This window comes from Mesoplodon mirus (genome assembly GCF_964341445.2).
Source record: "Mesoplodon mirus genome assembly, chromosome: 19".
NCBI classification, from domain to species: Eukaryota; Metazoa; Chordata; class Mammalia; order Artiodactyla; family Ziphiidae; genus Mesoplodon; species Mesoplodon mirus.
In genome coordinates, this window is record NC_138995.1 from 27,008,995 (window position 1) to 27,021,668 (window position 12,674).

At 38.1% G+C, this 12,674-nt stretch overlaps 1 protein-coding gene and 1 pseudogene across 9 annotated transcripts in view; one reads left to right on the top strand and one right to left on the bottom strand.

Annotated features, from left to right (window-relative positions):
• CNOT1 (CCR4-NOT transcription complex subunit 1) overlaps positions 1-12,674 on the top strand; it is a 105,080-nt gene that overhangs the window by 53,330 nt on the left and 39,076 nt on the right. For all 8 annotated transcript variants that reach the window (XM_082607381.1, XM_082607380.1, XM_082607385.1 and 5 more), the window contains 3 exons: positions 1,525-1,644; positions 2,405-2,527; positions 2,696-2,847. In XM_082607381.1, the coding sequence (XP_082463507.1) occupies positions 1,525-1,644; positions 2,405-2,527; positions 2,696-2,847 (395 nt within the window). The remainder of the gene's footprint in view (positions 1-1,524; positions 1,645-2,404; positions 2,528-2,695; positions 2,848-12,674) is intronic.
• Positions 7,424-7,958, bottom strand: LOC309795234 (cytochrome c oxidase subunit 6C-like; annotated as a pseudogene). The gene has a single exon. The product of its transcript is annotated as a cytochrome c oxidase subunit 6C-like (transcript).

The following is a 12,674-nucleotide window of genomic DNA, read 5'->3' on the forward strand; positions in this document are numbered from 1 at the left end:
GCAAGTTTGTTTTCTACATCTGTGATTCTGTTTCTGCATAATTGACATTGTTTTGATGATGTTCACCTAGAGAAATTGTCAATCTTGGAATTTTGACATTCTGAAAAAGTCACACTCTATAAAACTTACTTTATCTTTTAGCATCATGTGGGCATTAAAGTATAAAACTTGAAAGAACAAGGAGGCAAGACAGTTAAAAAAAAATCAGTATTATGAAAGGTCTGTATTGCTAGTGTACCAGTATCCTTTCGATAGCAGTAAAGAGCTTAATCATTTATCATAGAACCAGTAGGTTCTCATTTCACTTTTTAACAGTAAATTGAAGAAGATCATAAAGCAGTTTGACATAATTTTGTTTTATCCAAATCCAGCATTTAAATTTTATTTTGGTTCCTGCTGAGATTTCAAGCCCTTGTACTCCTGCCCCCCCCTTGCCAATTTTGTAGAATATATTTGACAAATACTCTTTTGTCCATTGATTCCCCCCCCATAGCCTACATTTTAAATAAAGATATATGTAGAAGCTTTAAGAAAAAGCAGTCATCTTCCCCTTTATATCAACTGCCCCTTCCCTTTTTAAGATATTCCTGCTGTAGTTTGTTATAAACAAGTGCTTTTAAAAATTCAGGTAAGACTTTATAAATGAAAAACTTCAGCCTTGGTTGCATGCTTTTCAGTCAGACCAACTCCATTTCTAGAGACTCAAATCGCATGATAGTAATGCTTATCAAACATTTAACCAAAAGTTTGTAGCCCAGACATTCTTAGGCTTTTCTCACCACATCTGTGAGGTGGCAAGGGCAGAGTGGAAGGACTTGTATCTCCACTCCTGGTTAGATACTTGTTTCACTAGGACTTTCTGTCAGTCTAAGACAGTTACTGGAAAGTGATTTAGACAGTGATACTTAATTGCCTTGCTGTTGCTTCTGTGAGAAACATTTTCTAAGTTACCATTCAACTGCACACCTTTAGATAAGTCATCAAAGACAGGCTGTTTTCTGCTAAAAAAAGAAATTGAATAATTACGAAAAATGAGCTTGATCATTTGTGAAAATAGCTAGATTTAGAATGTACAAACTCTAGTCTCAGAAATACTGATAAAATAGTACCCTGTGCAGCATGAGAGATGATTACCTTAAACTGTTTTGTTTTTATAAGCCCGTGATTTGTGATTTAATTTAAGGGACCATATAAACTTGATGCATCCTCATATTCTCATCATACTTCGGCTTTGAAAATGTATAGGCAGACTTTTATAGGACAAATAAATTTGTTGTGTGTGACTATATGACCCCAGGGTTTTGGGGGTAGGCTTCATTTGGGAAATAAGGAAAAAACTGCTTTCCCACAAAAGAAAAAAAAAGTCACTGTAATCAATGCTTGAGGCTTGAGCTTTGTTGTCTGCACTGATACACCTCAGTTTTACATAAATACAAGTAAAATCAGCATTTGCAATAGCATTTGCAACAGCCTATCAAAATGGTCAGTAGTGGTGCTATTTAACCCTCCTTTTTCTTTTCTTAGGGACAGTCTCCCTCAATCCGCCAACTTATCATGCATGCAATGGCAGAATGGTACATGCGAGGGGAGCAGTATGACCAGGCCAAATTGTCTCGAATACTTGATGTGGCCCAGGACTTGAAGGTGAGCTTGGAGGGACAGATTAACGTTTTTTATTTATTAATGATAAAAAATAACATTTTTATGTAACATAGGTGCTTTAGGAATAATTCACATGTGACTAACTCTTAGCTAGAATGGTTGAGATTTAGAATTTTTCCTTGTATGTAGAAAGAGATCAGAAGAAGAGTGGTTTTAGAAATGTAAAAATGTTTTCATTTACATTTCACTGAATTTTGTTTGGTCTTCTGTGATATTTGTAAGGCTGTTTTAAAGCAAGTGATAATTGACTTCAGATGTAATCTGTGAGATACAATTTTTGGAGAAACTGGTTGGCTTTCAACCCTTTTGCAGATTTCGTTAGCATTAACAGGGTCTTTTGACAAATAGTCTGATTCTTGATGTCCTTGATCACTGGTAATGGTGTTGTAGTTGTACTTAGGTTAGAGTAAGCCTGAGTTTAGATTTTTAAACATGGGTAAGGATAATTTTTCACGCTTTTGTGTTTTGCTTTGCTTTAGGTTAAATTATTTGAAAAAACACAGGGTAAAGTTTATTTTGAAGGTAAAGTCATGTGTTTGTCTTTGAAATGTGATCTTATTTTAAGTAGGGACAAGTGTTACCATTGATTTCTACTAAGCTGTTTAAAAAATTATGACTAAGAAAATATTAGCAGTATGTTTTATTTAGACTAGTTTGTGAAAATAAAAACTGGAAACAGAAAATAGGACAGAAAAGCTACTCAGTTGCTTGACTCGTAGTTTCTAATATCCTTTTTCTTTAGGCCTTGTCAATGCTGCTAAATGGTACTCCATTTGCCTTTGTTATTGACCTTGCTGCACTTGCTTCACGTCGTGAATACCTCAAACTTGACAAGTGGCTCACAGATAAAATTCGAGAGCACGGGGTAAGGATTTGTCTGTTTATTACTGCTTTTAATTTTTGATGGTCAAGATAGCTGAAGAAAGTGGCAATGAAGATGTTATTGTATTCTGGATTTTAGTCGTAGTGCTTAGTCTTATCTGAAAGCAATTAATGATGAATTTCAAATACAGAGAGACTTTCTCTTTTCCAGGAGCCTTTTATCCAGGCTTGTATGACTTTTTTAAAGAGACGGTGTCCTTCTATTTTGGGTGGACTTGCACCAGAGAAAGATCAGCCCAAAAGTGCTCAGCTTCCTCCAGAAACTCTGGCGACAATGTTGGCCTGTTTACAAGCTTGTGCAGGGTAAGAAGAGCATGCTTGAAAATGACTGTTTAATATTGGAATTGGATTGAATGGATAATTGTTGATTTGAGGAAAAGGGGTTGAATGATTAAAAGTGACAGCATCTAAGGTAATCCAGTGGTTTTTAAGTCCAAAGTACTATATATACTACATAAAATATGTGTGAGATCTGTTTGAGGTAATTTTTTTGTATGTGGTGTGAGACAGGATCCCAAAAGCATAGTTTTGCATGTGAATATTCATTTATCCTAACACCATTTGTTGAAGAGACTGGTCTGTCCCTGTGGAATTGTCTTCTAAAAGATCAGTTACACATAATATATGAGTTTATTTTTGGGCTCTTAGTTCTATTCCATTGATCTTGTCTATCCTTATGCCAGTACCACACTGTCTTGATTACTGTCGCTTTTTAGTAACTTTTTTTTTTTAATATTTATTTACTTATTTATTTGGTTGCACCAGGTGTTGGTTGCGGCAGGCAGGGTCCTTAGTTGTGGCATGCGAATTCTTAGTTGCGGCATGCATGTGGGATCTAGTTCCCTGACCAGGGAGCGAACCCGGGCCCCCTGCGTTGGGAGCACAGAGTCTTAACCACTGCGCCACCAGGGAAGTCCCTTTAGTAACTTTAAAAATTGGGAAGTGTGAGTTCTCCAACTTTGCTGTACTTTTTCAAGATAGTTTTGGTCATTCTGCATCCCTTGAATTTTCATAAGAATTTTAGGGTCATCTTGTCAATTTCTGCAAATAAATTACATAGCCCAGTGAGATTTTGATAAGGATTATGTAGAGTCTAGATCATTTGGGGGAATAGTGCCATTTTAACAATATTAAGCCTTTCAATTCATAAATCTGAGATATTTACCCATTTCTTTAGGGCTCTGATTTCTTTCAGTGATGTTTGCACTTCTTTCGTTATGCTTATTGTTAGATATTTTGTACAAGTCATGAACCTCCAGTCTAAAGTTGGATAGAAGTGGTGAGAGCAGACAGCCTTATCTTGTTCCTGATTTAGGAGGAAAGTATCCAGTGTTTCAGAATTAACTATGATGTTAGCTGTGGGTTTTTTATAGTTATATTTCACATTGAGGGGGGTTTCCTAGTTAGTTTGGGGGGGGGGTGTGTGAGAGAGGGGGAGAGAGAGAGAGAGAGAGAGAGAGAGAGAGAGAGAGAGAGAGAGAGAGAGTGTGTGTGTGTGTGTGTGTGTGAGTGAGTGATGGGTTTGGTTTGGTTTGGGTTTGGTTGCGCCTCAAGGCACACAGGATCCTAGATCCCTGACCCAGGGATGCAACCTATGCCCCCTGCTGTGGAAGTTCAGAGTCTTAACCACTGGACTGCCAGGGAAGTCCCTGTTTGGTGTTTTTTCATTAAAGCATTTTGTCAAATGTTTCTGTCTGCATCTATTGAGATGATCATGTGGTTTTTGTTTTTTATTCTATTGGTGTGATATATTATGTTAATTGATTTTTTGGATGTTAAAAAACCTTGCCTTCCTGGGATAAATCTCACTTGGTCTTTGTATACACTTCCTTTTTATATGCCGCTGAATTCAGTTTGCTAGTATTTGGTGAGCATTTTTGTGTCTGTATTCCTAAGGGATATTGTTCTGTAGTCTTCTTGTGTTGTCTTCGGTTTTGGTATCAGGATAATATTGGCCTCATATAATGAGTTGATAAGTGTCCAGTCTTCTAATTTTTGTGAGAAGGTTTGGTGTTAATTCTTTAAATGTTCCATAGAATTCAGTGAATCCCTCTGGTCTTGGGCTTTTTCTTGTGGGTAAATGTTGTTTACTAATTCAGTATCTCTACTTGTTATTGCTGTGTTGAGATTTTCTGTTTCTTCTGGAGTTAGATTCAGTAGTTTGTGTTTTTCTAGGAATTTGTCTATTTCATCTAGCTTATCTAATTTGTTAGCATACGATTGTTTTATACGATACCCCATAATCTTTCTTGGTTCTGTAATGTTGGTAGTAATGTCCTCTCTTTCAATTTCTGGTTTTAGTAATTCAAGTCTTCCATTTAGTTTATTGCAGCTCTAACCTTTATTATTTCCTTCCTTCTGTTTATTTTGGGTTTAGTTTGAACTTTTAAGAAATTTATTAATTGGAAGGTTAGGTTTTTTTATGCTAACATCTCTGTCATGTTATATAATTATCATTTATGTTTTGTGGTGAGAACAATTAAGATGTAGGCTCTCAGCAACTTTGAAGTTTATAATAAAGTATTGTTGACTCTACACATTACTGAAAGTGGGGTATAGAAGCCTCCAGCTATATTTTTGAATTATCTGTTTCTCCCTTTAATTCTCCCTTCATATGTTTTGGGACTCTGTTTTTAATTGTGTGTATGTGTATAATTGTTATGTCTTTCTGTTGGATTGGCCTTTTTATTATTATAAAGTATCTTTGTCTATTAATTTTTTTCTTAAAGGCTATCTTGTCTGAAATTAGTATAGTCATTGTAGTACTCTTTTGGTTAAGGTTTGCAAGGCATACCTTTTTTCATTTTTTACTTTCAAGTTATATGTGTTTTTAAAAAATCTAAAGTGTGTCTCCTTTAGACAGCATATAATTGGATTATTTTTTAAAAATCCATTTTGACCATTTCTGCCCTTTAATTGGAGTATTTAATTTATTTACATTTGACATAATTACTGCTAAGGTAGGATTTACCCATGCTCTTTTGCTTAGTTTTTCTATATGTCGTATGTCTGTTTTGCATCTCCATTCCTCCATTACTGCCTCCTTTAGTGTTATTTTTGTTTTGTTCTGTCTTTAATTAATTTATTTATTTATTTTTGGCTACATTGGATCTTCATTGCTGCGTGCGGGCTTTCTCTAGTTGCGGCAAGAGGGGGCTGCTCTTCGTTGTGGTGCATGGGTTTCTCATTGCGGTGGCTTCTCTTGTTGCGGAGCATGGGCTCTAGGCACGTGGGCTTTGGTAGTTGTGGCGTGCGGGCTCAGTAGTTGTGGCGTGCGGGCTCAGTAGTTGTGGCTTGCGGGCTCTAGAGCACAGGCTCAGTAGTTGTGGCGCACGGGCTTAGTTGCTCTGCAGCATGTGCGATCTTCCCGGACCAGGGCTCGAACCCATGTCCCCTGCATTGGCAGGCGGATTCTTAACCACTGGACCACCAGAGAAGTCCCCTCCTTTAGTATTAAATAAATCTTTCTAGTGTATCATCTTAATTTCCTTGCTGTTAACTTTGACATGTTTTTGAGGTTTTTTTTCCTTTGGGTATTAAAATTAACATTTTTAACTCAAAACAATGTAGTTCCAATTAACACCAACTGAAGTTCAGTAAGATACAAAACTTTCCTCTAAACAGTTCTGTTCCTTTCGTCCTTCAGAGTGCTGCTATTGTCAAATAATATCTTTATACATTGTGTGCCCATCAAAAGATTTGATGTTATTGTTTAATGTAATAATTGTCCTTTAAGCCAAGTAGGAGATAAAAAGATTATATATAAGCAAAAAATACAATCATAATGTGTTTTATATTTACCTATGTCCCTTTACGGGTGCTCTGTTTTTTCATACAGATTCAAGTTACTGTATAGTGTCTTCATTTCAGCCCAAAGGGTTTCTATTATTTCTTTCCTTTTTTGTAAAAAAAGTATTTATTTATTTGGTTGTGCTGGGTCTTAGTTGCGGCTCGCGGTCTCCTTAGTTGCGGCATGCAAACTCTTAGTTGCGGCATGCATGTGGGTTCTACTTCCCTGACCAGGGATCGAACCCAGGCCCCCTGCATTGGTAGCGCGGCAGAGTCTTAACCACTGTGCCACCAGGAAAGTCCCTCTATTATTTCCTATTAGGGCAGGACTGTTAGCAATGAATTACCTCAGCTTTTGTTTATCTGAGAAAATCTTAATTTTTCCTTTATAATTGAAGGATAGTTTTGTCAAATAAAGGATTTCTGATTGACATTACTTTTTCTTCAACACTGAATATGCCGTCCCACTACTTTCTGGCTTCCATAGCTATTAATTTTTTTCAAGGCTCCCTTGTATATGATAAGTTGCCCCTCTTGCTGCTGCTAAGATTTATTTCTTTTAACAACTTGATTCATGTTGTTTCTAGGCATGGATTACTTTTTTTTTTTTTTGCGTTACACAGGCCTCTCACTGTTGTGGCCTCTCCCGTTGTGGAGCACAGGCTCCAGATGCGCAAGCTCAGTGGCCATGGCTCACGGGCCCAGCCGCTCCGCGGCACGTGGGATCTTCCCAGACCGGGGCACAAACCCACGTCCCCTGCATCGGCAGGCGGACTCTCAACCACTGAGCCACCAGGGAAGCCCTCTAGGCATGGATTTCTTTGAGCTTATATTACTTGGAATTCGTTGTGCTTCTTGGATGTGTAAATTAATAATTTTCATCAAATTTGGAAAGTTTTCAGCCATTTTATCAACAAATACTCTTTCTACCCCTTTCTATCTCCTCTCATTATGTTTTGTTTGGTACCTTTGGTAGTGTTGCGCATGTCTCAGTCTGTTTATTTTTTTCCCTTTCAGTTTTTCAGTCTTTATTGGACTATCTTCAAGTTCTTGGATGCTTTTTACCTGCTTGAATCTGCTGTTGGGAACCCGTAGTGAAGTTCTCATTTCAGTTATTTTACTTTTTTCTTTTTAAATGTGTATTTATACACTCTGTTTTATAAGACATCTTTTTCAAACTTCCTGCAGTTCTTTTGTTGTTGTTGTTGTTAATCGTTTATTTATCAAGAGAAGCTATTCCTTAGCCCAGATATTAATAGTTCATAGTTTCATAGTTCAGGAACGCAGGTAAGTGACAAACTTCCATGGAACTCAACCCAAAGAAATTCTTTATATTCCAAAATCACTTCACACTCTGAAAGATACCAGCCTTCCTCATCTCCTCAAAATCTTTTATGGAATCAAAATTTCTGTAGAAGTCTGCATAGGCCTTCTTTCTTGGTTCAGTCACAGCAAACTTATAGAAAGCCGCAATTCCCAAGGAGATAATGAATGCTTCAGCAATATGAAATCACAGACGCTTGGCCAGAAGGCCACGCATCTGAGGTTTTGTCAAAGAACTGGAAGCCATGGTAGTTTTTCTCCTTGACAGCTCAACAACGATGTCCTTCCAGACAGGTGGAGAAATGGCCCTGTAGTTCTTTTGACTTTTTGTTTTCTTTGAACATATGTTAAAATAGCTGATTTAAAGTCTTTGTCTGGTTAAGTCCAACATCCGTTCTTCCTGAGGGACAATTCTCTTGTTAGCATTTTTTCCCTACGTACGGGCCATGCCTTCTTTGTGTGTGTGTGTGTGCACGTATGCGTGTGTGTGTGTGTTGCATGTCTTATAATTTGTGGTCGAAAACTGGAAAGTTTAAATAACGTGGCAATTCTTGAAATCAGATTTTACCCCCACACAAGCGTTTTTTGTTTTGTTATTGCTCTTTTCTGAACGAATTCAGTAATGTCTGTATTCTTTGTCATCTTTGGTCACTGAAATCTCTGTTTGGGTAAGCCTTGTGTTCAGCTAAGATTGGAGGTTTTCTTAAACTCTGGAATCAATAAGCTATTCTTTACCCTAAGATTCTGTGTGCGTGTTTAGGCACATCTTTAACACTAAGCCAGTCTCTTGACAACTCCACTTTAGTATTCACTTGCTTCTTAGGCAGAGCCTGAAGGTTGGCTTGAGGGGAGAACTTGGACCTTCTCAGGTCTTTCATGGGAGTGGCACAGCTTTAGATGTTGGCACAGCTCTACATATACCCTCAGGCCTTCTTGATTTCTGGGAAAATGTGGGAGTTTTTCAAAGCTCCACCCATGGGAATCTCATTTCCTCAGTTTTCCTTTTAAACTTTTTGGTTAGCCTGTTGTTTGCTCAAACTGGTACCTTCTACCTCAGGCAGCCAGGAAGTTGAAACAATTACCTTTAAAATGTTTTCTGCAAATACTGCATGGGGAAAAGGCTGTTTGCCCTGGGTCAATTCTTAGGTCCAATAAAGACAACCTGGCCATTGTGGTCTCACAGGGAATCCTCAGAGAGGTGAAATAATGACATTTCTCTGAGAATGAAGCTTTGAAGTTGTTTCAACCCAGTTCTGAGCCCTCTCATCTGGTGGCTGTCAGGCTGCTGGTTTTCACTGTGTGTGTTTTCAGTCCTGAGGGGAGCATAGGAGGAGGGCAAATTAGGACGCCATAAAGCTTGCTGTTGTTACAAGATCTAATCATCTTTCCAGAGTAAAAATTCCCTTTTTTGTTTTTGTTTTCTTTTTGGCCACATCTGTGCGACTTGTGGAATCTTACTTTCCTGACCAGGGATTGAACCTGGGCCCCGTCAGTGAAAGCCACAAAACCTAACCACTGGACCGCCAGGGAATTCCCTCCCTTGAGTGTTGTAAAGACTTTTGGTTAATTTCTAGAGTTCTGAAAAAGTTGTTTCCTACAGGTTTTTTTCTTTGCTAGTTGCTTTTATGGAGGAGAGAATATTTGGAGGTCTTTTACTCCACCATCCTCATTTATGTCCTATCCTGTGTACTTTTTTGTAAGTTCTGAAGCATACTAAAATGAATACCTGTGATTCTTCATGCAACTTAAATGATAACATGACCAGTACTTTTGAAGTTACCTTTGTCTTCCAGTGATGTTTCCTTAACTCTCCCACATAGAGCTTGAATTTTATTTTGCCCTTTCTTGCTTTAAAAAATATTTCCCCATGTATATCTCTAAACCAGTGGTTCTCAACCGGGGATGATTTTGCTTCCTTGAAGTCATTTAACATTGTTTTTGATTTTCATAATTAGAGAAAAGTGTGCTACTGGTATATAGTGAGTAAAGCCCAGGGCTGCTGTTAAATATCTTACAAGGCATGGGAGAGCCTCCCACAACGAAGAACTACACAGTCCAGAGTGCTAATAGTGCAACAGTTGAGAAACCCTGTTTATATAAGTTCTAAGTGTTCTGAAATTTTAAGTTTTAAAGTTTGGTCCCTCGCATTTATACAGTTTAGTCCATCTGGAATTGAATATTCTCTTGGAAATTTAAGTGCATATTAAAATTGGAAAAAATATATTGGATTTATGTATAGGGAGATAGTTTACCTAACTCCCAGTTTCAGTTTCTTTTGTTGATTTATTAGAAATTCCCGTCTTGACGAATTTAATGAAATAATGCATGTAAAGTATTCAGTCTATGCCGTTAAAAGTAAATAAATGCCGAAGAAGGAAAGTTCTTCCAGTAATAAATATAGAAGTAATTGCAGTGGAGTTAAAACTTCAGTGGAGGGCTTCCCTGGTGGCGCAGTGGTTGAGAGTCCGCCTGCCGATGCAGGGGACATGGGTTCGTGCTCCGGTCTGGGAAGGTCCCACGTGCTGCGGAGCGGCTGGGCCCGTGAGCCATGGCCGCTGAGCCTGTGCGTCCGGAGCCTGTGCTCTGCAACGGGTGAGGCCACAACAGTGAGAGGCCCGCATACCGCAAAAAACAAAAACAAAAACAAAAAACAAAAAAAAACTTCAGTGGATGCTAAAAGTAATGAATGAATATTTGAGGAACAGGATAATTACATAATTTCATGGTATTTCCCCACAAATCACTTAGTAATCACAAAGAGGAAAGGTAGTAACTTTACGGTATATACCACATTAAGTTATTGGTCAGGAGATCACCAGCTCTTTTCTACACGATGTGCCTCACGATAAAATGCATTGAGAAGAACGTTGTGTAAGTTACGTGGTAGTCCTGCCATCAGTGCATCTAAAGTACAAAGTAGCAGACAAACACAAATCAAGGGACATTGTATGAAAAAACTGACTTGGTTTTCAAATCAAGTTAAAGAAAGAGAAGTAAAAGTTGATGAATTCTTCCAGTTAAAGAGGGACTTCCCTTCCAATGCAGGGGATGCGGGTTTGATCCCTGGTCAGGGAACTAAGATCCCACAATGCCGCAGGGCAACTACAGAGCCCACGCGCTGTGGATCCCGTGCACCACAACTACAGAGCCTACATGCTCTGGAGCCTGCGCACCACAGCGAAAGATCCTGCATGCAGCAACTAAAACCCTACGCAGTCAAAAATAAATAAATAAAATAAAATGGTTTCTGTTAAAAAAAATAAGCTAAAGAGATGCGACAGCTCAATGCCATGGATCGGATTCTGATCCAAGGGGGAAATAGCATTGAGGACATTACGGGAACAACTGATGTAATTTGAACCTTGGCCTATCCTTGTTAAACTTGTGTTAAACTTCCCGATCATTATTTTACAAGGTTATGTAAGAAAATGTCCTTGTTCTTAGAAAACAGGTAGTAAACTATTTAGGGATAAAAGATACATGATGTATCTAACCTAAAAATGTTTGGGAGAGAGAGTAGTACATAGAAAGAATGGTTAAATAAATAGGGCAAAATGTAACTAATTGGTGAGTGAAGCATTTATGGCAGTTCCTTGTAAGTAGTGTAGCGTCTTTTAAGTTTGGAATTGTGTCAGTTATGACAAGTTCTTCTGAAATAGTAAGAATAATATTTTACTTAACCATATTTTATCATTGTGTCAGTTATGACAAGTTCTTCTGAAATAGTAAGAATAATATTTTACTTAACCATATTTTATCAATCCTAAGACACCCAGTTTTTAATATTTTAACATCTCTGAAATGATGATGCATCTCATTGGTGACCTCTTACAGTTAGAATTAACCCAGTTACTTTCTTTTTGTGTAGTGTGTAAAATAATGGTGTGGCTTACAATTGAAGGCATTTTGTATTCAATACAATATGATAATTACTGTCTATTACTTGTAGCCATTAACATGGCATAGGTGTCTTTGGAACGGTTTCTTTTTTAATTTAAAGGGTTTTTTTTGTTTGTTTTCATAGATACGGTTCCATACTTAAAAATTATAAAACGGTATATTCAGTGAAATATTCCTTGAACTCTCTTACCTCCACCTTGTTCTTTTCTTCACCTGTAGTTAACCATTTTTGTTTATTTTGTGGGTTATCTCTGTGTTAGAAAAGTATATATTTTCCTCTTTCCGGTAGAAAAGGTAGTATATTATATACTTATTGCACTATGCTTCTTTCATTTGATCATATATCCCAGAGTCCACGCCATGAAATTATAGTTTCCTTATTCCTTGTAATTAATCTGTTGTACTCCACTGAATAGATGTTTTGTGCCTTAGTAAATCAGTACCCATTGGTAGATATTCTGTTTATTCCACTCTGTGTCACAAATAATGTTGCAACGAATAGCATTTTGCATCCATCATCTTTGCCAGTGTATATTTGGGCCCACCAGAAATAATTGTTACATTAAAGGGAAATGCATGTGTAATTTTGTTAGGTGCAAAATTTTTCTCCATAGCAAGTTCTCCTTTTAGTATAACCAGAGGCAGTTGGTCTATTTCCCCATTGTCTTGTAGCTAATCTGAAAGTTGAAATACGCTATCTCCATAAAGTTTTTTTTTAAATTATTTATTTATTTATTTATTTATTTTTGGCTGTGTGGGTCTTCGTTTCTGTGCGAGGGCCTTCTCTAGTTGCGGCGAGCAGGGGCCACTCTTTTTTTTTTTTTTTTTTTTTTTTTTTCCGGTACGCGGGCCTCTCACTGCTGCGGCCTCTCCCGCTGCGGAGCACAGGCTCCAGACGCGCAGGCTCAGCGGCCATGGCCCACGGGCCCAGCCGCTCCGCGGCACGTGGGATCCTCCCGGACCGGGGCACGAACCCGCGTTCCCTGCATCGGCAGGCGGACTCCCAACCACTGCACCACCAGGGAAGCCCTCCATAAAGTTTTTTTAACGTGAAGTTTTAATTGCAGGTGAGGTGGGTATTTTTCACCCAGATACATAGAGGCTAGAGGCAGCTACTC